The sequence below is a fragment of the Staurois parvus genome, unplaced genomic scaffold (genome assembly GCF_062004578.1).
Source record: "Staurois parvus isolate SC_StPar_1 unplaced genomic scaffold, SC_StPar_1.0 ptg000310l, whole genome shotgun sequence".
NCBI classification, from domain to species: domain Eukaryota; kingdom Metazoa; phylum Chordata; class Amphibia; order Anura; family Ranidae; genus Staurois; species Staurois parvus.
Genome location: NW_028318106.1, coordinates 1,360,846 through 1,387,600, shown reverse-complemented (window position 1 = coordinate 1,387,600; position 26,755 = coordinate 1,360,846). Strand labels below are relative to the sequence as shown.

General features: G+C 44.5%; 1 protein-coding gene across 3 annotated transcripts in view; it reads left to right on the top strand.

Moving 5' to 3' along the window:
• NEDD4L (NEDD4 like E3 ubiquitin protein ligase) overlaps positions 1-26,755 on the top strand; it is a 635,056-nt gene that overhangs the window by 219,266 nt on the left and 389,035 nt on the right. For all 3 annotated transcript variants that reach the window (XM_089683436.1, XM_089683437.1, XM_089683438.1), the window contains exon 2: positions 22,163-22,236. In XM_089683436.1, coding sequence (XP_089539562.1) covers positions 22,163-22,236 — 74 coding nt within the window. The remainder of the gene's footprint in view (positions 1-22,162; positions 22,237-26,755) is intronic.

Sequence of the window (26,755 nt, the reverse complement as noted above, 5' to 3'; positions counted from 1 at the left end):
CATAGTCCTTTTTCATTTATAATGCTGCAGATCCCAAGGGTGTGATCATTGCATGATTTAAATGTGTCCCAAAATTGGGAAATTCAGAAAAAGCATATGGAGAATAAACTCATAATTAAAAAGTCATTTTTTCATGAAAACCTTTAATCAAATCGGTTAGTAGATCCGGAGAGACAGGCAGCTGAATTTGTATCAGAAGCACTCTATTTTATGGTGCTCAAGCAAAAATACTGAAAATGATGGTTAAAAGAAAAGAGGGAGCAATATAATCATAATAAAAAAAAAAGTAAAACAAAGCAAGTGAGCAATACAAATTCCAACCTATAAACAATGCTTGTAGGCAGGTGCAGTTAGTCTTCCCACCTGTAGGTGGCTTAGTGTCATTGTTGCATGGGAGCGGGAACCTCGCAAGGGAATTATTATTATTATGGCCTTATGCAGGCCATAGACGAGTCGAACATTGGCTGATTTTTCGAACGATAAACGAAAAATCGGTCGTTCGTTTGGCCGACGTTACCACCGAGTAAAAAAATCGGCCGACTAAATCATAAAGTTCGACCCCATAACTTCTGCCCCTTGCAGGTCACTGCTCACGTGACGTTTTTTTATCGTTAAAACTATCGGCCGATTTTGCCATCATTGCCGGGAAAATCGGCTGATCGTCCAAGTCGGCCGCAAATTTCCCAACATGACCGATAATCTCAAAGTGCAAAAAACTCGAAAAAACAGCCAACCAATTAACCCACTAACAGTGTGAAAATCGACCGATTTTTTTTTTTTTTTTTTTTTACGGCCAATTTTTGAACCATCTATGGCCGGCATTAGGCTGCATTCACATTTGAGAGATTTGTAGCTTGAAGCTCCAAAAACGCTAAAACACCTGATCATGCGAACAGGCACCATAGAGAACAATAGATTTTTTAAGTTTTGACCGTTTTTGGAGCTTCAAACTACAAATCGCTCAAGTGTGAATGCAGCCTAACAAAAACCAAACACCCCCTCCACAAAACACACACACAACCTATAAACAATGCTTGTAGGCAGGGTGCATTTAGTCTTCCCACCTGTAGGTGGCCTAGTGCCATTGTTGCATGGGAACGGGAATCTCGCAAGGGAATTGATCACTTATGCGGGCCATAGACGAGTAGAACATTGGCTGATTTTTCGAACGAAAAATCGTTCGTTCGGCCGACGTTACCACCGAGTAAAAAAATCGGCCGACTAAATCATAAAGTTCACCCCATAACTTCTGTCCCTTACAGGTCACGGCTCATGCTCTGATTTTTTATCCTTAAAACTATCGGCTGATTGTGCCATCATTGCCGGGAAAATCGGCTGATCGTCCAAATCGGCCGCAAATTTCCCAACATGACCGATTAATCTCAAAGTGCAAAAAACTCGAAAAACGGCCGACCAATTAACCCACTAACAGCGCGAAAATCGGCTGATTTTTTTTTTTGGGCTGAAAAATCGGCCAATTTTTTTTAACCATCAATGGCCGGCATTAGGCTGCATTCACACTTGAGAGATTTGTAGCTTGAAGCTCCAAAAACGCTAAAACTTAAAAAAAAAAATCAATTGTTCTCTATGGTGCCTGTTAACACCTGATCATGTGAACAAGCACCATAGAGAACAATAGATTTTTTTAAGTTTGAGCGTTTTTGGAGCTTCAAACTACAAATCACTCAAGTGTGAATGCAGCCTAACAAAAACCAAACACCCCCTCCACAAAACACACACACACACAAAAACCACAAACAGACTCCATGGACCACTCAGTCTTTTTCTGCCGTCACTTTTCTGTGTTTCTATGCTTAAGTGTGAGTGCAGCCCTAGGGATTCTGTCCAGTGTCTCGAGAGGGAAAGCTATCTGCTTGAACTTTGGTGGCCATTTTGGGTGAGGGATCCTTTTAAATATGGGAACCTGCATCATTTTGGTGCACTTTGGCGAGTAGTTGACCAGAAACCCACTTGTGAGGGAGAGCACTGAGCATATGGAGAGGTTCCAGATGAGCAGGGACAGCTTAGGGAAGGCTCCCTAAACACTACATCTATATACTGTATAATCCAGGGTTGGGCACAGAAGATTAGAGCCAATGCAGGTTGCTGAAATAACTTCTCAAGCATTCCAAAAGAGGGACACCACCTCCGGTAACTGAAGCCGTCCTCTGGTAACATATCTTGTCAAAAGATGAGACTGGCCAGCTTTCACCCCGCTTACATGCCGCACCTTAAATACATGGCAGACGTACTCCTGTAACGAGAAAAAAATTCACTCTTACTATAAATGGAAGCTTCTTGGGTGCAGGGACAAGTATATCCAAGTAACATTGGCACCAACGGAAGAGACACTGCCCAGGAAATGGAATGCTGTGTTTAGAGAGAGAAGACGCACATCAATGCCCCTTCCAAAAATGTTGGCAGATAGTGGGAACGCATTTCAGGGATGGAATTTCCTCTTCATCAGCCTGTGTGTCTCTTCTCTTTCTCTATACCGAGCATGCTTGTCCACATTTGTGAATTAAATGAGTTATGAGAGCCTTCAAAAACTCTACCCCTTAACGTTTTTTGCCACGTAAATGTTAATATAATAATTAGAAATTCTGGGAGAAATTATTACAAACAATTGAGGTCCTTTTAACAGGGATACCTATACAGCTTCACTTTCATTTTTTTTTTGTTTTACTTAGTAGTGGGTTTGGCTGTGCATGGCCAAGCATTAGGAATTCATCATACAGGCCCATTACATTGTAAATCATAAGCAGTGACTAAAATGTTATGGCCATCCTTGTATTATGTTAATAGGTTCCCCAGAGGAAGGCTCTGCTCTTATTTATCGAGAGAGTCTCCATAACTAATTCTGGAAGACTTTCCTCTTCTAGAGCCTCGTAACCTGACACGTTGCCTGTCCTCTGAGAATTCTCTATATGGACATGTTCATATATCAATACAATACTAGTTCTAGGCACATCCGATTCTCCCTTTCATGTACAGCTCAAAAAACATAATGGGGTATCCAGATTGGCAGATTTGGGCACCAAGAACATTTCAGTTCATGAAGGCTTCTTTCACTAAATAGTAAAGTAAAACCACCGTTTTTGCTTCAATACTCACCCTATGTTTTTTTAGGTGCCTTACATTGAAAATAGTGGCTGCCAACACACCCAAAATGTGTCAAATGTCGGATGTGTCCTACCTTTTTTTTTAATGCAACACGTGTTGCTGTGCGTTGTGGCATAGATGCATTGCCTTAGTGCATTGGGGTTCAGAATGAATTGCAGCAATGCATCTGTGCCATGCTGGTCTGCTTGATGGTAGTGCCAATTGCTGTACACTGGAAAAGTAGGAAGATGCGTTGGCTTGAGGCAGATGTCTATTCACAGGAACAGCAAGAACATACATAGACTGGAGCAGACTGATGTAGAGTCAGGGTTTAGGCTGGGTTGGTAACAGGTGGGCGCATCAGGTACAGATGGAGCAGACAGGTACATAGTCCGGGTATGAGCTGTGGTCAGCAGAAGCAGGTCAAGATGGGTCAGTAACTGGTAGACAATCAGGATTCACAAGTCACAGATCTGATGAAGCCAAGTCAGCACTGAGGCAATGCAGATGCTTTGATTAAATGGCCCGCTTGGTGCCATTGCCATCAAGGAGCATGCATAGTCCCTGAAACCATCTTTCAGATGTGTGCAACTGGCAGCAACCCTACATGAGAGGTCACATAGCAACCTACACCTGTGCCTGATGCCATTTTTGATTCTGACAAGATGTTCTTGACCCAGGCACAGCTCCTGGGCAGCATTCTTTCTTTGGTGAAAGCTCCCCAGTAACGGGATTGCAAACATTCAATATGAATGGAATCATGCCCTTGCTGCCCTTAACAACAGTAGATCACTTTGTTGCTGCTCCCTAAGGAATGAACGCATTTCAGAGGGGAACTTGACCTTCATAGGCTTTGCTACTGGTGAAACAATCGTCTTTGTGACTTGGCCCTTTCGCTAATTGCATGATCTCTTTTTGCAAAATCCCTAAATCAGTTGTTTTGTACATTGTACACTCAGTCACAGTAATCACAGTCTTGCAGTGATGAGCCAAGTCTAATCTACAGTTGGGCACTGAACTTTCTTCCTCTTTGCGGTTTGAACCCTGTGCAGCATTTGAGAAAGTTGTTCATTGTTGATTTGCTGGATTGTTTGTGCCAAACATATTTTTTAGTGAGTGTGTCAATTAATTTGTGATCTCAAATGTTTTATGGTCCATTAGCTGCCTAGCAACAGCAGTATGGCTTCCCATCATCTGAAATTATGTGATAGCCGATAGTTGATAAAAAATTGTAACAATATTGCTTTTTTGTAATGAAATTATCCAAGTCTACAGGACTGTTGGCAAGGTGGGTGCCATTTATATGAAAATATTGTGTATACATCTGAAAAACTGGCCAAAAGCATGTGCACACCCTGCCATGTGACTGGGTTCAGGTATTTCCAGTGAAGGGTGCTGTTAATGATACGGCACATAAAGATATTTTAGACACGTGTGCTTTTCCAACCTCGTGGTAGCAATTCAGGTAGGGTCCTTTCCTGCTCCAGCATAACTGTGCCCTGTGTACAAAGCCAGCTCCATAAACATGTGGTTTGAGGAGTTTGGTGTGGATGAAGTGGTCTGGACCACTGTCCTGATCTCAACCCTACTGAACACCTTTTGGGGGAACTGAAACACCATTTGGGAGCAAGGTCTTCCCATCCAACATCAGTCCATGACCTCATAAATGTTTTTTTTGGCTAAAGAGAAACAATGTCCCAGAGACTCACTCCAAAATCATGTAAAAATCCTTCCCGGAAGAGTGGAGGTGGGTGTAGCTGAAAGTACTCATGGTTTTGGAATGTGATGTCCACCAAGCTCATATACAGTAGATGTGATGGTCAGATGCCTGCAAGCTTTTGGCCACCTAGTAGTCAAACTTTCGGTTTTCCCCCATGAGATTATACATGGTCAGTGCTTGAACAAAGTCATCCATAGCCCAGGGCAAAGATGGTGAATTGTGCCCCCCCCAACAGGTGGAGTCTCCAATAGAATCCCCCTTTACAGTAGGTGTCCCCAGTAGAGTCCCACTTTACAGCAGGTAGTCCCCAGTAGAGTCCCCCTATACATCCAGTGTCCCTAATAGAGTCCCCCTTTACATCAGGTGTTCCCACGCTTCCAAGTTGTTGCCCCCCCTTTCAGGGGCGGACTGACAACTCATGGGGCATCCAGGCAACAGGGGATCATGGGACCCCTGTGTCCTTACCCAAACTCAAAAAAGCCTATGAAAAAGGTACCAGGGGCATCTCATGGGTCCCCCTACTGACCCCGGGCCCTCGGGCAGTGCCCGAGTTTCCAAATGGTCAGTCCGTTTCCTGCCTCCCTTTCCCTTTTGTGCTGACCAATCGGTATTCACTGGAATGAAAGCGTCTCCTTTCTCTCTCTAGTCATGTGACGTGTCACATGACGGGGAGAGGGGAAGCAGGATACATTCTGCCCTTCATCAGCAGGGATTGAGGACCGTTTTTTTGTCTCTTTCTTCTTTGCCGCCCCATGCAGGCTGGAGGGAGAAGAAAGCCAAATCCTGACAGTAAGAAGTGGGATAACTCAGCAGCGCCCTCCACCCTCAACACATTGACTGGGGCAGGTGCCCACTTGAACCACTCCACCCCCCCTTCACTTTTGTCCCAGTCCTGCATATGGTTATCTGCCCGTATCATACACAAGAGATGTTCTCTTTCAGTAATTATTATTGAGGTTTTTAAAGGATACAGAGCATAACTCTATGCAGATATACAGTATAAGTGAGATAAATGCATCAGTGAGTTCAGACCGTATCCATCAAACATCAAAAAAGTTCATCTGCTTTATCTACAGCCAGCTTTAGAGCAACTGTCTGTTTTGACCTGAATCCTGCTGTCCATTGTTTCCAATGGAATCGAAGTATTCAAATCGAAGTCAAAGCAAAAATATCAAATTGATCCCAATTTATTGTGAAAAATAGCTGGTTCTATTAAATTCCATTTTCGGAAGATGGTATATTCGTTCTATTTTACTCTGTTCTATTCTATTTTTTTCTGTTCCTTTATTTTCTATTCTATTGTATTCTTTTATTTTCTATTCTCTTTTACTCTGTTCTTTGCTATTCTATTTTCTGTTTTATTGTATTCTTTTTGAAATTTGAAAGAGGTCTTTAAATATAAGTATGAAATATGAAGTAAATATAGCATGATGGCCCTATCTGGTCTCCCACAGTACAGGCGATCCTGGACCACACCTGCTAGTGATGCTGGAACACCATCCTTGCAGCTTCTCTGAACAAATGTTTTTAAAGTGTCACTAAACCCCAGACCCTGCATTCACTATCTGGTCTCCCAGGACCCTGCATTCACTATCTGGTCTCCCCGGACCCTGCATTCACTATCTGGTCTCCCCGGACCGTTAATTCACTATGTCTGGTCTCCCCGGACCCTGCATTCACTATATCTGGTCTCCCAGGACCCTGCATTCACTATATCTGGTCTCCCCGGACCCTGCATTCACTATATCTGGTCTCCCAGGACCCTGCATTCACTATATCTGGTCTCCCCGGACCCTGCATTCACTATATCTGGTCTCCCAGAACCCTGCATTCACTATCTGGTCTCCCCGGACCCTGTATTCACTATCTGGTCTCCCCGAACCCTGCATTCACTATCTGGTCTCCCGGACCCTGCATTCACTATCTGGTCTCCCGGACCCTGCATTCACTATATCTGGTCTCCCCGGACCCTGCATACACTATATCTGGTCTCCCCGGACCCTGCATACACTATATCTGGTCTCCCCGGACCCTGCATTCACTATATCTGGTCTCCCCGGACCCTGCATTCACTATATCTGGTCTCCCAGGACCCTGCATTCACTATATCTGGTCTCCCCGGACCCTGCATTCACTATATCTGATCTCCCCGGACCCTGCATTCACTATATCTGGTCTCCCCGGACCCTGCATTCACTATATCTGGTCTCCCCGGACCCTGCATTCACTATATCTGGTCTCCCCGGACCCTGCATTCACTATATCTGGTCTCCCCGGACCCTGCATTCACTATCTGGTCTCCCCGGACCCTGCTTTCACTATCTGGTCTCCCCGGACCCTGCATTCACTATATCTGGTCTCCCAGAACCCTGCATTCACTATCTGGTCTCCCCGGACCCTGTATTCACTATCTGGTCTCCCCGAACCCTGCATTCACTATCTGGTCTCCCGGACCCTGCATTCACTATATCTGGTCTCCCCGGACCCTGCATACACTATATCTGGTCTCCCCGGACCCTGCATTCACTATATCTGGTCTCCCCGGACCCTGTATTCACTATCTGGTCTCCCCGGACCCTGTATTCACTATCTGGTCTCCCCGAACCCTGCATTCACTATCTGGTCTCCCGGACCCTGCATTCACTATCTGGTCTCCCGGACCCTGCATTCACTATATCTGGTCTCCCCGGACCCTGCATTCACTATATCTGGTCTCCCCGGACCCTGCATACACTATATCTGGTCTCCCCGGACCCTGCATTCACTATATCTGGTCTCCCCGGACCCTGCATTCACTATATCTGGTCTCCCCGACCCTGCATTCACTATCTGGTCTCTCGGACCCTGCATTCACTATCTGGTCTCCCACAGTACACACAACATGGAAGTGCAATTATTTTAGTAAATATAAACTGCTAAATACCTTTTCTCATCAGCAGTATATAGCAGTCTTGTGACTTCTATCGTTGTCCAGCAGAGCACTGGTTAAAGCTTGTAGGAGGAGTTTTCTCTAGGAGGATGCAGAACCCTGACCCTCTGTCTGGACAGTGCTGATTGGCCCTGTGCTGATCACATGCACTCTCCCAAGAAAAAAATAAAAACCTCACTAGCAATACACACCAAACTGAGTATGTGCAGTGTCTCCGCACAATAGGTCTTTTCAGGAGATAAGAGGTAGATACTGGAAGAAGGGGAGGATCAGAGATGACAGTATTTACACAATGCAGAGGATTAACCCCTTAGGTTTAACAAGCATGCTTTACTGCATATACAGACTGATTGTACTGTTGTGGGTTTAGGAACAATTTAAGCTGATTTTCTTTTTGATAAAGGGAATCAGGAAGGAATTTCTTTCCCAGCAGGAGCAAATTGGATCATGCTTTGCTGGGTTTTTTTTGCCTTCCTCTGGATTAACTGTGGGTATAGGATTAGAACTTTTGTTTTGTTTTCTTAATGGTTGAACTGGATGGATTTTTGTCTTTTTTCAGCCAGACTAACTATGTAATAAGATTAGACAAATTCTGTACAGAAATGTGTGTATGTGAAAAGGAGACGCTTTATTTTATGATCATTTTCTGGACCTGGTCGTTATTTCTGATTTTTCTTTTGCATAGCAGGAAATATCTGTAGCTGCTTGGAAAATGTGTTTCCTTTTTTTGGCCGGAGTACCTTTTTAAATAGTAAGAAAACGTTTTTGTGTGTGTGTGTGTGTGTGTGTGTGTGTGCGTGCGTGCGTGCGTGCGTGCGGCACATTACTTTTTTTGCAGAATATGGCAAGTTCTATTAAAAAGCTTTGCTGAGTAATAAAATTGGTGTCTTCCAGCTCTGCACTGAGCTTTTCATTGTTCATCACAGTAGATTAATGAATCAGATTGATGCAGATGGCTGTTCAGCAGCACCTGGGTCCTGTTCTTCCAGTTCGACCAAAAATGTTATCACTGAGCATGATGAACATAACGGTGTGGTCCAGGGGCGGACTGACAACTCATGGGGACCCCGGGCAATACGGGATCATGGGGCCCCTGTGTCCTTGCCCAAACTAAAAAAAAAAAGCCTATGAAAAAGGTACCACGGGCATCTCATGGGGCCCCCTACTGACCCCAGGCCCTCGGGCAGTGCCCGAGTTTCCCAATGGTCAGTCCGCCCCTGGTGTGGTCATTCATCGGCCGCCGCAGGGGACCTTATGTCCAGCTTGGTGACGTAGGCAGCTTTTAGCCAATCATGTTCAGTCTTGGCGTGAATCAGCCAAACCTGATATTTTAGTTAGAAATCAATGCTGGTGAGGTTATTTTTTTTTTTATTTAAATTTTTTTTTTTTTTTTTTTTTTTTAGAGCTGAATTCCAGGCTAACAGCTAGATGAGCTTTTGAAATACATGTGTATTTTTTACTTGCTAGGGGAATTCTGTTCATCCAGCCTTGTGATTTAGGTACGTATGCCATATAGCCTAACCGGGTCCTGCCCTACCTGAGACCTCTAGGCAGCCATTACTGCGATTTAGAATTACAGCCTGGTCTAGGATCAGCCCCAGCCTGTGATTGGGCAATAAAGGATTTATAGCACACTGATAAAGCTGTCACTCTGCTCTCCCATTCTCTTGAGAAAGCCTTGGGGCTCATGTGCACTGCAGCTGATAAACTGATGTTCAGGAGATTCTCTGCGTTTTTTTCAGCAGCCCCTGAACTCTCCCTAATGTTTTCCTATTTGTCTATGTACACATCGTCATTTACAGGCAGTTGAGTTTACAGTCGTTTTTTTGAACGCACCAAACTTGCATTCAAGAGTAGATTTTATCAACGTTTCAAATGCCAAATGCGTGTAAACGCAGTTAACCGCGTTTATAAGCGTTTGCATTTAGAAGCGGTTTTTAACTGTTCCATATCCAGATGCTCTCCAGAGCCTTTTTTCATCATCAAAGCGTTTTCCATGTATTCAAATGGACCCGGTACCCCAGCACAGTCAGTTCCAGGTTTCGTGTGAAGGAAAGAATTGTAGAACGTGCCGCATTATGCTCATGATGGGATCCATAGTGAATACAGCCAGAAAAGACAGGTCATCTCAACACATACTACTCTCTCTGCTTCTGCTCTCTCTATTCCTCTCAAAATGTCTGAAATAGTTAATTTTTTACTGTTTTTCAGTGCATTCTGGGCATTTGGGAAGGTCTCCTGAGGTTATCTTTAAAAAACGCTTCTAAATGCAAACGCACATAAACGCAGTATGCAAAAGCAGCTAAACAGACATTTTTTAACCTATGTTTTCTAGCAGTCAGCTTCCATCGTTCAGAAGTGTTTTCCAAATGTCCTGTGTACATGCGCCCTTAGTCCTCATGCACACGGGACATTTTGAAAACGCTAGTAACGTAAAGTAAAGTCACGTTAAAAACGTGAGTTTTTCAGCTTTTTTTTAGCATTTTTTCATTACCGCTTAGCGGCATTTTGCTGCGTTTGCATTTTTTAGCTGTTTTTTTTGTCAAAAAAAGTCCAAAAATGCTGGTTTGCAGCATTATACTGCATTTTTCAGCGTTAGAGCGTTTTTACAGCTAAACGATTCTAGAAACCCACTAGTCCTGGGTTTTTTTTTCCAGCCTAAAAACGTCCTTGCCAAAAAACATTGATGACAGTCTCTGTGTGCATGGACACATAGGATAACATGCTGGGGGGGGTTTACTAGCTGTAGAAAAAAAGCCAAAAACAGCCGCTGTAAAAACGTTAAGTGTGCAGGAGGACTTAGAAGGAAAGCACTGTGCACCTAATTGTCTCCCAGCAGTGGTCACTCGTCTCCCTGTCTATGTATGTATATAAATATTTATATGTGTGTGTGTGTGTATATTATTATTATTATACAGTATTTATAAAGCGCCAATAGTTCGCTCAGCGCTGTACATTACAAAAGGGAGACAGAACATGTGACATAACAATACAATGCAAAACATGAGGGGATCAAGGGCCCTGCTCTTTTGAGCTTACAATCTAGGAGGGAGGGGGTGGTGGCACAGGAGGAGATAGCTGTGGGGGATGGAGTGGTAGGAAGAGTGGAGGAGGTCGGCAAGTTAGCAGGGGGTGGGGTAGGCTTCCCTGAAGAGATGGGTTTTCAGGGTGCGCCTAAAGGAGAGGAGAGTAGGTGATAATCTGATGGGTTGGGGCAGGGAGTTCCAGAGGATGGGTGACACCCTGGAGAAGTCCTGGAGGCGGGCATGGGAGGAGGAGACCAGGGAACTAGAGAGAAGGAGGTCTTGTGAGGAGCGGAGTGTGTGTGCTGGGCGATACTTGGATATTAGGTCAGTGATGTAGTTCGGGGCAGTATGGTGGACAGCTTTGTACGTCAGCGTTAGGATTTTGAATTTGATCCGTTGCGCAATCGGAAGCCAGTGGAGGGATTGGCAGAGGGGGGTGGCGGAGACAGTGCGGTTGGAAAGGTGAATGAGTCTGGCAGCCGTGTTCAGGATGGACTGAAGAGGGGATAGCCAGCGGCGAGGCAGGCCAGTGAGGAGGGAGTTGCAGTAGTCGAGTCGTGATATGATGAGGGAGTGGATGAGCTGTTTAGTGGTTTCTGGGGTTAGGAACGTGCGGATTTTGGCGATGTTGCGGAGGTGGAGTCTGCACGAGTTTGTTAAAGATTGGACTTGGGGCTGGAAGGATAGGTTGGAGTCCAGAATGACACCCAGTACTCCCCAATATGTCGCTCAGTAGGTGTGTGATTCGGGCTGAGACCAAAGGGGTGAGGTGGGGGGTTGAGAGATAGATTTGTGTGTCGTCGGCATAGAGGTGGTAGTTGAAGCCGTGAGAGTGTATGAGTTGGCCAAGGGAGGAGGTATAGATGGAGAAGAGAAGGGGCCCGAGGACAGAGCCTTGAGGGACCCCAACAGAGAGGGGGAGTGAGGGGGAGGTGGTAGCATTATAGGTAACGCTGAAGGAGCGTTGTGACAGGTAGGATGAGAGCCAGGAGAGAGCAGAATCTCTGAGGCCGAGGGAGTGTAGTTTTTTGAGGAGAAGGGGGTGGTCGACTGTGTCGAAGGCCGCAGAGAGGTCAAGGAGTAGGAGCACTGAATAGTGGCCATTAGCTTTGGCGGTTAGCAGGTCGTTGGAGAGTTTGAGTAAGGCAGTTTCGGTGGAGTGTAGGGGACGGAAGCCGGACTGTAGGGGATCGAGGAGGTTGTTGTCGTTGAGGTGAGAGCATAGGCGGGTGTAGACTAGGCGCTCGAGGAGTTTAGATGTAAATGGGAGCAGGGAGATGGGTCTGAGGTTGTTCGGGTCATTGGGGTCCAGGGAGGGCTTTTTAAGTATGGGGGTGATGTGTGCATGTTTCAGAGGGGAGGGGAAAGTGCCTGAGGAGAGGGAGAGATTGAAGATGTGGGTGAGGGAGCGTAGGATGGAGGAGGAGGAAGGTCGTAGGAGTTGTGAGGGGATAGGGTCGAGGGAGCAGGTGGTGAGGCGGGCATCAGAGAGGATCTTGGAGACTTCCTCGATGGTAGTAAGGTCAAAGGTGTGGAGTGTTGGGGGAGCTTCAGTATGAGGAATGTAGGGTGGGGTGGAAGAGGAGGTCAGAGCAGTGGTGGGGCTGTGGGAGAGGGGTGATGAGGGGGTAGCTGAGTGAGGGTGAAGGGGGTTGGAGAGAGTTTGAGCAGCGACGAAGTCCCTGTGGGTTATGTCGAAGGGGAGGGGGGATAAGGGGGTAACTGTGTGAGAGGGGACGGGTTGAGAGGGCGTGTGAGTTGCGGCAATGTCCTTGCGAATTGTGTCAATTTTGTTTTTGAAGTGATTGGCAATCTCAAGGGCAGTGAGTGAGGTGCTGGGTGGAGGTGGGGGTGGAGAGAGTAGAGAGTTGAAGGCAGAGAAGAGTCGGCGAGGATTGGAGGAGAGGGCCTTGATGAGGGTCAAGAAGTAGGCCTGTTTGGCAGCATGGAGGGAGGAGGTGTAGGTGCGGAAGGCAGATTTGTAGCGGGTGAAGGCTTGTTGGGATTTGGTTTTGCGCCATAGTCGCTCCAGGGCACGACTGTGTCGTTTGAGGGTTTTGGTGTGATCAGTCTGCCAGGGCTGGAGCGGTCGGGGTCTGATGTTGCGTGTGGTTAAAGATACAGATATGTCATTGGAATTAAAATAGTTAAGACAAGCCACTAAATCTTCCCTTCCCCACCGTATTCTTCTGAAGTCCAGGAAATAAACCTTGCATTTTTTTATTTATTTATTTTTTATGAATATGTCTTGGTGTCCAATAAATGAAAATCCTCAATGAAAACCCCCATGTGATTTCTTAATTCTACAGAACTTGTGTATTCTCCATATATCTTGAAAACGGTGAACTCCTCTTCCTCTTTGATCATCAAAGAGAATATATAAACCGCACATAGTGCATTATCTTTGTTACCCAGTGAAACTGAAAACTACAGTCTTGTGTCCGTAATTCCTACTCTTACCCTCTTGGTGTAGATAGCTCACTCAAAATGGATATCCAAAATGCGAATGCTTCCTCCAACTTCCGTCCTCATGAGCAATCTTTCCCTCCAAGAGATTGAACTGTATCTAGGATGATGTTATACAGAACTTCAAAATGTGCCACACAGTTCTCCCTGGTTACTAACCCACTGATCACCAATCACGTGAAATCATATATATTCCACCACCATGCAGTCCATGCACTTAACCCAACTGCAAGGGGATCAGGTTGTAAGCAAATGGGGTCCTCTTCTCCCAATATCACTATGATCTCTCTTGTCAGAATATAATTTGTAGTATGTACATCAGCATTGGTACAGATTCCAAAGGCCCGAACCTCTTCCAAAATGGCAACTTCTGGCTTTGTGTCTGACGTCACTGTGCTGACGCGTTTCGTCATTACGACTTTGTCAAAGGATGCCTTTTTTTCATCCCTTCTGGGTTCAGGCCCAGGAAGCAGTTAATCAAGCATGAATTGTGCTTGATTAGCTAAAATAGGGGCAGGAGAGACATTAGGAGTCTAATAGACCCCTGATGTGTCCATAAGGAGGACCTGTCACCTGCTCAAGCTTTTTAGCCTCCTTGTGTTAGCAATAATGTTTATGGAAAAGAAAAAGTGTTATAGAAAACTAAATGATAATAGAGAAAAATAAAAGCAACAGCATTGCCCACGCAAGCATGTGTATGCAAATACATGTGTAGGGCACATACATGTAGGTAAACACAACACGCGAGGTATTGCCGCAAATGACAGCACGAGCGCAATAATTTTAGGACCAAACCTTACCTCTATACCAGTGGTCTCCAAACTATCTGAACACAGGGCCAGTTTACTGGTCTTCAGTCTTCAGGGGGCTGGACTGTGACCAGTGGGAGTGGAAAATGCAGCAGCAATAGTGCCCCATCATTGGTGTCAGTGAAAGGAATAGTGCCCTATTGTTGGTATCCCTGGGAGGAATAGTGCCCGACATTGGTGTCAGTAGAAGGACTACTTTCCCAAAATTGGTATCAGTGAAAGAAAATTTGTCCCTATATTGGTGTCAGTGAAAGGACTAGTGCCCCAAAATTGGTGTCACTGCCCCATCTTTAGCATTACATAGTTTATATCAGTGGAAGGAATTATGCCCCAAGGGCCGGATAAAGGCACGCAAAGGGCTGCATCTGATCCATGGGCCGCACTTTGGAGACCACTGCTCTATACTAATGAACCGTAAAGACTTTTAAAGCATTGCCTGTGGACAATTTTGTGCACTGTAGTATTTTTCCATAATCTCTGGCGTATCCATTTTTAACGCTTTGCGTGTTTGGTATCTATTTACTTGATGCAACCCAATCTTTTATATTTTACCAGAAATATTGAGTATTGCATTTTGTTTGCGTGCAATAAAATTTATTTTAATGTATTTTTTTTTTTACTTTTTTATTCATTTGAAAATATTTGTGCAAATATCATCCAACAAAGAAAATGCAACTGCTGCCATTTAATTCTGCAAGCCTCTGCATTGAAAAAAATATATAATTCTTTGTAGGTTTTATATAATTTTCTCGTAAAAAAAAAAAATAAAAATGCTGATTTAACGTCTGAAAAATGAAAAAAAAAAATCTCTTCTGTCAACGAAGTGGTTGAGGAAGATTTGGGTACTTTTGCCAGCTGTATGGAAAAATATTGTTCCTGATTTTTAACAAATGCGCAATGTGAGCAATTTTTAAAAAATTTTTTATATATATATCTGCCAGGACTTCAGCTTTCAAAGGTTACGTTTCCTGGCCAAGACTTGTTAGAGAAAAAAACATTAGGAACTGCAATTGTTAGAATTTACTGCAACCCTTAATTGGGGGGGGGGGGGCATCACAAACACTACATAACTCAGCTAATTTTCAGGAAGAGCAGCGTCAAAATGATTAATGTCTTTCTGAATATGTTGTTGTACACTACAGACCAGCTTATGGCTTAACACTTTAATGACCAGTTTCTAAACAAGCAAGCACAAACATTGGTTTCCAGGTATTAGTCTTGAGATCTGGCAGCATGTTCTCAGAATGTAGAGCGTGCACAGATGCGCACTACTAGTTCACAGCTGTAATGTAAATGACCATTTTCACACCGTGGGGAATGGTGCCTGGGAATGTTATTCTACAGACTGTAGACCAGTCTTTCTTAATGTTTTCAATCCAAGGGACCCACAAAAATTATTTGCAGATCTCAGGGAACTCTTATTAAAACCAATTCTTTGAGGGTTAATGGGAAAAAAATGCCCTTTACGTTGATAATTAGCAGGAGGGCTGCTACCCTCTGAATTCCCCATTACAGACAGTTAAAAAAAAAAATAATTGATGTCATGCCGCTGGCTTGTCAAGTGGTGTTGGCCCTGGAACTATACAGGCACCAATAAATGGGAGGTCAATCAAACACAGCTCAAGGAACCCCTAGCAACATCTAGAATAGGGATCTCCAAACTTTCGAAACAAAGGCCAGGTAACTGTCCTTCAGGCATTGGGGGAGGGCAGGCTATGGACAATGGGAGTAGAAAATGTCTGGCATCAGTGGGAGTAAACAATGTCCCATCATTGGTTTTAGAGGGAAGAACGTGTCCCATTGTTGTTTTTTACTGGAGGAATAGTGACCCATCATTGGTGTCTGTGAGAGGTATGGTGTCCCAACACAGGTATCACTGGAAGGAACAATGCCCCATCATTGGTGTCAGTGGATGGGATGATGCCTCAAAGGCCAGATAAAGGCAAGCAAAGGGCCATATCCAACCCGTGGGCCACAGTTTGAAGACCCCTGCTCTAGAGCAGGGTTCTCTAATCAATGGCCTTCCTGGTGTTGAGGAGCAGCAAGTCCCGTAAGGCCTTGAAAGACTCTGACAGCCACAGGCAAAACTCCCTGAGGTAGAGGCATGATGGGACTTGTAGTACTTCAACAGCTGGAGGGGCTTAGTTTGGAAACTCCTGCTCAAGAGGAACCCTAAAGTTCCATGGAACCCTGGATGAGAATGGCAGCTCTAGACAGCTGGCATTTAAACCAGAGCATGTGAGAAGAGTGGTGTCAGTAGGGAAAAACAGAAAAGGGGTCCCAGGTAACATCGGCAAGCAGCAAGGTAAGGGAAAGGGGTTCCAAGAGCATTGCAATACTGACAAATGGGAGGTAGTGGCAGCTTATGCACTACATTAATGCCTGGTTGACAGACTGAACGGCTTAGTAGGTAGACTTTGTTCCCTGTACGCAATTCAAGGCTTCATTTTTCATTTTGATTGCTGTGTCCCTTTTAATTTTGGCTATAAGGGGGGCCTCTTCCATGTATTGTGTTCACCCTCTGTATGAGGATAGATGTGATTTAGGATGCTTGTTTCCCAGTCGTGTGATGCAGTCTTCCTGGAAAGGTCATCACTCTTCTGATTACACAATGTGTTTTGTGCACCAGCAGCATTGACGGTAACAAGTTGACTGACCATCTTGGACAGATCGGTAATTGGCTCTTCCAATTAAGTATTGAAAGAATAGAGAGCAGGTATAGCGATTAAAGAGCCAGTCACCCAGACCTGACGCGTCCAGGGAATAAATAAAGGATTCATCACAAATAATGTGATGTCATCAGTTGCTCTAAACCTTAGTAGGATTATATGAAATGGAAGGGGCAGTAATTCAATGGTTACTAACTCTACAAACCGAATTCCTAAAGGTGTGTTCTGGGCAAATGTGAATAGTTTGCATTTAAACTAAACTCACTCCGGCTACTTTCTGTTCATTATAGATATACAGAGTGATTTAGGTCTCATTAATCTAGCATTGAAATTATAAATTTCGCTGTCAAACAGACTGCTTAGGTGAAAACTGCTTTAAATAAAAATTAAACTTTTTTTTAAGGTTTTTCTTGGGCGTAGAGTACTTTTTTTTTATTATTTTGCAGTCTTATTTTTTTCCCTTAAAAAAAAAAAAAATCTCCTTTTTGGGTCTCTGTTTTACACATTGTTTTTACCCTTGAAAAAACTTTTTAGAGGGTTTTTGGGGTCTTACTTTTTTATTTGATCATTATTTGTATACTTTTCCTTTTTATTGTTTTCATGATTTGTTTTATTTTATTAAAAGAAAATCTATTATTTAACGGATAAATTCACCTTTTAATTGATTTAGGTTTCATTTAATCTAGCATTGAAATTATCAATATCGCTGTCAAACAGACTTAGGTGAAAAGTGCTTTAAAAAAAAAAAAATGTAACTTTTTTTTAAGGTTTTTCTTGGGCGTAGTGTACTTTATTTATTGTTTTGTTATTTTGCAGTCTTTTTTTTTTTCCCTTAAAGAAAAAATCTTTTTGGGGTCTCTTTTTTTCACATTGTTTTTACCCTTAAAAAAAACTTTTTTAGAGGGTTTTTGGGGTCTTCCTTTTTTATTTTTATTTGATTATTATTTGTAAACTTTTCCTTTTTATTGTTTTCACTATCTGCTTTATATTCTTAAAAGAAAATCTATTGTTATTTAACGGATAAATTCACCTTTTTAAAAAAAAATAATAAATGCACATTTTTTTGCAGGTAAAAAAAAATGTGCATTTACTATTTTATGTTTATGAAGCTTCTAAAGCAGTGGTTCTCAACCTTTCTAATGCTGCGACCCCTTAATACAGTTCCTCATGTTGTGGTGACCCCCAACCATAAAATTATTTTCATTGCTACTTCATAACTGTAATTTTGCAGTGGGAGGAGTAGTGCCATGTCATTGGTGTCAGTGGAAGGAGTAGTGCCCCATCGTTGGTGTCAGTGGGAGGAATAGTGCCCCATCGTTGGTGTCAGTGGGAGGAATAGTGCCCCATCGTTGGTGTCAGTGGGAGGAATAGTGCCCCATCGTTGGTGTCAGTGGGAGGAATAGTGCCCCATCGTTGGTGTCAGTGGGAGGAATAGTGCCCCATCGTTGGTGTCAGTGGGAGGAATAGTGCCCCATCGTTGGTGTCAATGGGAGGAATAGTGCCCCATCGTTGGTGTCAGTGGGAGGAATAGTGCCCCGTCGTTGGTGTCAGTGGGAGGAATAGTGCCCCGTCGTTGGTGTCAGTGGGAGGAATAGTGCCCCATCGTTGGTGTCAGTGGGAGGAATAGTGCCCCATCGTTGGTGTCATTGGGAGGAATAGTGCCCCATCGTTGGTGTCAGTGGGAGGAATAGTGCCCCATCGTTGGGGTCAGGGGGGGGGGGAAATAGTGTCCCATCGTTGGTGTCAGTGGGGGGAGGAATAGTGCCCCATCGTTGGTGTCAGTGGGGGGAGGAATAGTGCCCCATCATTGGTGTCAGTGGGAGGAATAGTGCCCCATCATTGATGTCAGTGTGGTGGAGGGGAGAATAGTGCCCCATCGTTGGGGTCGGGGGGGGGGGGAATAGTGCCCCATCGTTGGTGTCAGTGGGGGGAGGAATACTGCCCCATCGTTGGTGTCAGTGGGGGGAGGAATACTGCCCCATCGTTGGTGTCAGTGGGGGGAGGAATACTGCCCCATCGTTGGTGTCAGTGGGGGGAGGAATACTGCCCCATCGTTGGTGTCAGTGGGGGGAGGAATACTGCCCCATCGTTGGTGTCAGTGGGGGGAGGAATAGTGCCCCATCGTTGGTGTCAGTGGGGGGAGGAATACTGCCCCATCGTTGGTGTCAGTGGGGGGAGGAATACTGCCCCATCGTTGGTGTCAGTGGGGGGAGGAATGGTGCCCCATCGTTGGTGTCAGTGGGGGGAGGAATGGTGCCCCATCGTTGGTATTAGTGACACAAATGATGGGGCACTATTCCTCCCACTGACACCAATGATACTTACCTTGCTGACCCCTGCTCCAGCCTGGGCTCGCTCTCTCACTTACCTGTCAGCTGTCTTCCTTCTCTGGCCGCTCTCCTCTTCACTCGCTCCCTCGGTCTTCTTTGATGTACGCGCGCTGCCGCTTGGCTCCTCCTCTCCAAGCTCCACCTCCTCGCCGGTGATTGGCCGCCTGTGTGCCTCTCCTGAGCTACAGTTCCGGTGGCCAATCAGCGGCGAGGAGGCGGAGCTGCTGAGCGATCCCGGAGGTGTGGCCGGGTGACAGCAGCGTATCATCCCGCCCACACATCGCCGGAGACTGCAGCGGTGTCTCGGTTCCTAAGACCATCGGAAATATGTGTTTTCCGATGGTCTTAGGCGACCCCTGGGAAATGGTCGTTCGACCCCCAAAGGGGTCGCGACCCCCAGGTTGAGAACCGCTGTTCTAAAGCAATGCACCAGCGATCAGTAGATCGCTGGTGTCATGCAGGTCTCCCGCAGACCTGTCAGTGTATCTGTGTGTCCGTATGGTAAAGCAGATATACTGACAGGAAGACTCCATGCACTGCCATGGTGCTTCACAGCACTGTGATAGTTCATTGAGAACTACAAGCTGCCAGCTGCAAAGGCTGTTGGAACTTGTAGTGTTCTCTGTATCGGAGCCGCATTTTTGTAAAATTGTGACAGCTAACGGGAAAAAGAAGAAAAGCGACAGGCCAGTCTGTTTATAACATGTTACACCCTGAATATGGGTGTAACACGGGGGGTCAGCAACCAGTAGATCATGATCTACCAGTAGATCTTGGCCAGGTGACTGGTAGATCTCGGTCTGGGCTTGCTGACCCGCCATCCCACAGCAATGCAGAGGGACTACTTGTAAAGTTGGAGCTGTAGTCGGGAGCAAGAGCCGCATAAGCCCATGTCTCCTCTGTAGTGCCGGCTCTTATGCCCTGTCATGGTTGGTGGGTGTAACACCTTCCAAGGATGACCCATTCAAGTGAATGAGGCCACTCTGCAATTGCCCTGCAGCCTTGTACAGTACAGCAAGCAGGGGGTTAAACAGGCAGCAGTGTGTTGCCTTCTAATTACCTTCTTTAACCCCTTGGACCCCGCAGAAGCATGCAGTTACATGGCACTTGCAGAGTGGCTCCATTTACTTGAATAGGTCTCGGTTGACAGGCGGTAGCACCCGCCAAAAGCAACGGGGGCTGTAATTCCTGCTGCGGCATGTGTACTCCTTTTGGCTATTGCCTCAGCAGCTAAAGGGGTTAGGGATTGGCGGTGGTAAAACCATGATTCAACTGCAGGGTTTTACCAACCCCAAACTTTAACAAGCCCTTAGGGTGCTGTTGCCGATTACAACTAAGGGCTCATTTACGGGTGCAGTAGGCCCTGCTTCTCCTCAGCAAAGCAACTCTAGTGCGTTTGACAGGTGGTCAGTAGGCGAAATGTTGCTTCTTCTTCACCTGATTTAAACCCATGATTGCCGTGCAATGTACACAATTGTGACACGGTATTAACCACTTGCCGTCCGCCTGCTGTTTATAAACGGCAGGGCGGTGGCAGTCCAGGGGCGGGTTGCCGCTCCTAAACGGCACCCGCCTTTTCTAGCTGTGAGCGCGATCTCCCTGGGAGCACGCACCACCGCGATCCGGTGCCCGCTGTGTCCTTCGGACACAGTGAAACACCGATCGTCGGACGGGACCTCTGTACGAGGTCCCGATCATGTGATCACTGATTGGCGAATCAGTGATCACATGCAAAGTAGTAAGCAAGATGTCACTTGTGACATCATTGCTTACTATGTGTGAAATCTGTGAATGATCACAGAGGTCACATGGTACAAGGCTGTTGTGAATAGCCTTGTACCATAACAGCCTTGCACCATGTGACAAAGCTGTGACCAATCACAGCTCACTCAGTACTTCTCAATGACTGCAAGAATGCAGACAGAGAGAAAGAGAAATGATTGCTTTTACATCCTATATGAGTGTAAAAGCAGTGTAAAAAAAAAAAAAATCTTCATCACCCCCCACAAGTAGTACAGTGCCACCATGGTGACACTGTACTGCTAGGGTGACAGTATGTAAAAAAAATAAAAAATAATAATATAATAAAATAAAAATGTAAAAAAAAATGTTTAAAAATTATAATTTTTGGTTATAAACTAACTTTTTACTAAAAAAAAACGGAATAAATTTTGGCCAAGATTTATGATGAAATATTATTTATTTGCAAAATTTTATAAAAAACACTTTTTTTCAAAATTTTTAGACTTTTTCATTTACATAGTAAAAAAAATTAAAATCCCATCGGTGAATAAATACCACCAAAATAAAGCTTTATCTGTCTCAAAAAAATGGTAAAAAATTCATATGGGTACAGTATTGCATGACCGCGCAATTGTCATTCAAAGTGTGATAGCGCTGAAAGCTGAAAATTGCCCTGGACAGGAAGGGGGTAAAAGTGTCCGGACTGTAAGTGGTTAAGGCAATTAGACGTTTAAATCAGGTGTGAGGAGGTAACACTGTGCCCGGCGATCTTTGACTTCTGCCATGTTGTTCAGGTAGATCTCCACCTCTCTGATGTTAACTACCCTTGGTAACATGCTACAAAAGTTGAACTTTAAGAGGGTTTATCGGAGTGTATGATGGATACTTTACTTTATTAGTAGTTTCTCTGTGCTTCTCCTGAATCGCATTTAGGAGAAGAATGTTTTGGCCAAAAAAAGGCCAAACATGGCAAAAACACATGTAAACACGCCTATGCACTAGCCGCCTTTAGCGATTGGTCATTTATTCATTTCAGTGGCAAGTACTGTGGCCAAAGAAATAAACATCCAAACGCTAAACACGGCACCGCGTTCACATGGCTTTTTGCCATGTTTGCCAGTTTTTTGCTGCCAGTAGAGTTGGCGTCCAAGGCAGTTCCAGTGTACATGGAGCCTAAAGGTCAACAGGGTGGACTTACTAACTTTAGCACGACTGCAGGGACTCCTGCTTGACATTACCAGGTCACCGATTGATTTTACTTGTTGCCTGGAGCTGCTCTTTAATTTATTTGGATGATGGATTAGTTGCTATAAGACATATTGCCTTCCAATCTCTAATGGCGCATTTTTCTTTTTTTTTTCCCTTTAGGAGGAATCTCGCATCCTTCGAGTTAAAATTGTGTCTGGTATTGATCTGGCAAAAAAAGATATCTTTGGAGCAAGGTAATTGTCAGAATTTATTTATACTCTGGGTATCATGTTTCATGTCTATCTAATTATTTCTGTCATTCTGTCTTATTGAAGCGGCGGATTCTACAAAATGTGATTCTGCTTTCTGTGTTCCCGCTGTGTGCTGGGACGTGTGACACCTACACAGCAGCAGTTTTAAAGGCTGCCCATTCCTTGGTTTAGGTTTCTGCAGACAGGTGATGGTAAATGGCTGTTTGTAGTCAGCTCAGTCATAAGTAGTTTGTTGGAACCATGGTGGAACCCTTCAGGCGCTTAACCTGACTGGTACTGTGCAGCGTGCAATAGCTAATTGCAAGTCATAAGGGCCGTTTCTGCCAACTTCTGTTGTCGTGTGTTAGGAGCTGACCTCCAACACTCATATGGTCAGACATCAGGACCTACAGTTGTGGCCAAAATTATTCAACCCCCACTGAAATTGAGTGTTTTGGCCAGTTTGACATTGCTTTTGATCATTCAGTCATCTTGCTTACATTTACATTAAAGAGGCACTTGTAGGTCAGACAAATATAACATAACAGTTATAATGAAATAACCACAAATGTCTTTTCTGTGCTCACAGCATTATCAGTTTTATTCAACCCCCAAGTGACATTCAATCTTAGTACTTAGTACAGCATCCTTTTACAGTTATAACAGCTTTTAAACGTGAAGCATAGCTTGACACAAGTGTCTTGCAGCGATCTACGGGTATCTTCGCCCATTCTTCATGGGCAAAGGCCTCCAGTTCAGTCACATTCTTAGGCTTGCGCACTGCAACTGCTTTCTTTAAGTCCCACCAGAGGTTCTCAATCGGATTTAAGTCTGGTGACTGCGATGGCCACTCCAAAATGTTCCAGCCTTTCCTCTGCAACCATGCTCTAGTGGACTTGGAGGTATGCTTGGGATCATTGTCCTGTTGAAAGGTCCAACGTCTCCCAAGCCTCAGGTGTGTGACGGACTGCATCACGTTTCCATCCAATATCTCCTGGTACTGAAGAGAATTCATGGTACCTTGCACACGCTGAAGCTTCCCTGTACCTGCAGAAGCAAAACAGCCCCAAAGCATGATTGACCCTCCACCATGCTTCACAGTAGGCAAGGTGTTCTTTTCATCATAGGCCTTGTTCTTCCTCCTCCAAACATAGCGTTGATCCATGGGCCCAAACAGTTCTAATTTTGTTTCATCAGTCCACAGAACACTATCCCACAACTTTTGTGGTTTGTCCACATGGCTTTTGGCATACTGCAGTCGACTCTTCTTATTCTTTGGAGACAGCAAGGGGGTACGCCTGGGAGTTCTGGCACGGAGGCCTTCATTACGCAGTGTGCGTCTTATTGTCTGGGCTGAAACTTCTGTACCCACATCTGACAAATCTTTTCTCAGTTCCTCAGCAGTCACACGGGGACTTCTCTCCACTCTACGCTTCAGGTAGCGCACAGCAGTCGAAGTCAGCATCTTCTTTCTGCCACGACCAGGTAGCGTTTCAACAGTGCCCTTTGCCTTGAATTTGCGAATGATGCTTCCTAAGGTGTCTCTTGGTATGTTTAACATCTTTGCAATCTTCTTATAGCCATTGCCCTTCCTGTGAAGAGAAATCACCTCTTCTCTTGTCTTCCTGGACCATTCTCTTGCCTTCACCATGTTTGTAACCACACCAGTAAATGTCTAGAAGGAGCTGAGTATCACAGTCATTTTAAAGCTGCCTAATTGGTGCTTATTATGCTTGATTGCTGCTCGGTGACATCCACAGGTGTTTTCAATACCTGATGGAAAGCACCTGTATGAACCTCTGTTCTTCAGAGTGGTAGTCTTTAAGGGGTTGAATAATTGTGGCAATGAAGAAACCACATAAGAACCATTTACTACTGTATTACATAAACAATTGATGTCATTTTAGTTGCATTTGGGTAGTTACAACGTCCTTGTAGGATTTGATTCTGAATACAATTCCAAATGTACACTATAGTCCCTAAACCCCTTTACAGCATTGGGGGTTGAATAATTTTGGCCACAACTGTATCTTGAGGGCCTATACATGATAATTTGGGTTACCTGCCTAAAATTGCTAAACTCGGATAGAGGTTCTTTATGGCCCAATCAAACTGTTGAGTCAGCGCATTGTGGTTCCATTGAAAATGAATGTATTAAGGGAACTCACGTGGCACGCACACAATGGCTTAGTGGTTAGCACGTCTGCCTTGCAGTAAATGGGTCATGGGTTCAATTCCCGACCATGGCGCCTTCTGCATGGAGTTTGCATGTTCTCCCTGTGCTTGCGTGGGTTTCCTCCGGGTGCTCCGGTTTCCTCCCACACTCCAAAGACCTGCTGGTAGGTTAATTGGATCCTGTCTAAATTGGCCCTAATATGTGTATGTATAAATGTAAGTTAGGGACCTTAGATTGTAGACCCCTTGAGGGTTAGGGACTGATGTGAATGTACAATATATATACATATATGTGTAAAGCACTGCGTAAATTGACAGCACTATATAAGTACCTGAAATAAATAAATAAACTCACATGCATTTCAACACACTGTAAAGCACTACTGTGCATTATCATCATTATCATACAGGATTTATATAGTGCCAACAGTTTGCTCAGCGCTTTACAATATAACAGGAGACAATACAGCAACAATACAGTTCAATAAAAGAGGGTTAAGAGGGCCCTGATCCTTGGAGCTTACAATTTAAGAGAGAGGGGCTAGTGGTACAAAAGTTAATAACTGTGGGGAATGGACTGGTAGAAGGAATAGAAGATTATATTATTAGCTGAGGGCAGGATAGACTTCCCTGAAGAGAAAGGTTTTCAGAGATTGCCTAAAAGTGAGCAGAGTAGGCGATAGTCTGATAAATTGGGGTAGAGAGTTCCAGAGGATGAGGGAAGCTCTGGAGAAGTCCTGGAGACAAGCATGGGAGGAGGAGACAAGGGAGCTAGAGAGCAGGAGGTCATGCGAGGAGTGGAAAGTACGGTTTGGGTGATATTTGGAGACAAATCGGTGATGTAATTTGGGGCAGAGTTATAAATGGCTTTATATGTTATTAATGTTTTGAATTTTATCCGTTGGGCGATGGGAAGCCAGTGGAGGGATTGGCAGAGAGGGGTGGCAGATATGGAACGGTTAGTAAGGTGGATGAGTCTGGCAGCATTCATGATAGACTGAAGAGGGGATAGCCTGCGGTGAGGTTGGCCAATGAGGCGGGAGTTACAATAGTCAAGGCGAGAGATAACAAGGGAGTGAATAAGTTGCTTAGTAGTTTCCGAGGTTAGGAATGGGTGTATCTTGGAGATGTTGCGGAGGTGAAGTCTACAAGATTAGGACAGTGATTGGATTTGGGGGTGAAAGGACAGATGGGAGTCCAGGATTACACCTAGTACCCTGGCATGAGGGGAGGGACTGATGGTTGTGTTGTTGATCTTGATGGAGAAGTCAGGGGAGGGGGCACGGGTTGGGGGGAATACTAAGAGCTCAGTTTTGGAAAGATTGAGTTTGAGGAAGTGGAGTGACATCCATGCCGATAGGTCACTTGTGCATTGTGGTGTACCTGTTTTTTTTATATATAACATTTATTAAAATGGTTAGACACAAACTCCAAGGAGAAAAATGCCATAATAAAACTACAATTCCCAGACCAATTCCAAGAATCCCAATGGTGGCCACTTATGTGTGGTGATGTCACGATTTCCAGTCCTTGCCTATGTATGTTTCATCACAAATGACGACATCAAGGGCACAGTATGCCGTACCTCTGAGCACTACTCTTTGCTAAAGAGGATTTTTCACTTTGGTGGATATGAATCTTTCACTTTTGCATGGACATTTACATTTTCATGGGCAACACAGTGGCTAAATGGTTAGCACTTCTGCCTGGCAGTACTCTGGTCGCTGTTTTGAATACCAACCACGGCACCACCTGCCTGGAGTTTGCATGTTCTCCCTGTGACTGTGTGGGTTTCCTCCAGGTACTCCGGTTTCCTCCCACACTCCAAAGACATGCTGGTAGGTGAATTGGTTCCTGTCTAAATTGGCCCTAGTATGTGTATGTATGAATGTGAGTTAGGGACCTTAGATTGTACGCCCCTTGAGGGTTAGGGACTGATGTGAATGTACAATATATGTATGAAAAGCACTGCGTAAATTGACGGCGCTATATAAGTACCTGAAATAAATAAATATGGACTGTATATACTGTAATATATATAGTTTATAAATATTGCACTTTGTTTTTTATGAGTGTGGCAGATATTTATTTTAAATGTATTTATGGTATGCCCTGTATCTATTTGTGTGCTGCTGCTGTTCTGTACACTTCTTTTAGAACCTTTTGAATTGTAATTTCTTGTTTCTGTTCCTGTTAAATTGTAGTGGGTGGGAGAATATGGGGCTCCTGTGTGTACCATGTTTTTCTTTGGATTTCAGCTGTAGATCAGTGTGGCAAGGGAATAGATGAACTCAAAAAAGAAAAAAACAGGCACACGTTTTCTTTTTAAAACCCATGTCGAATTTTT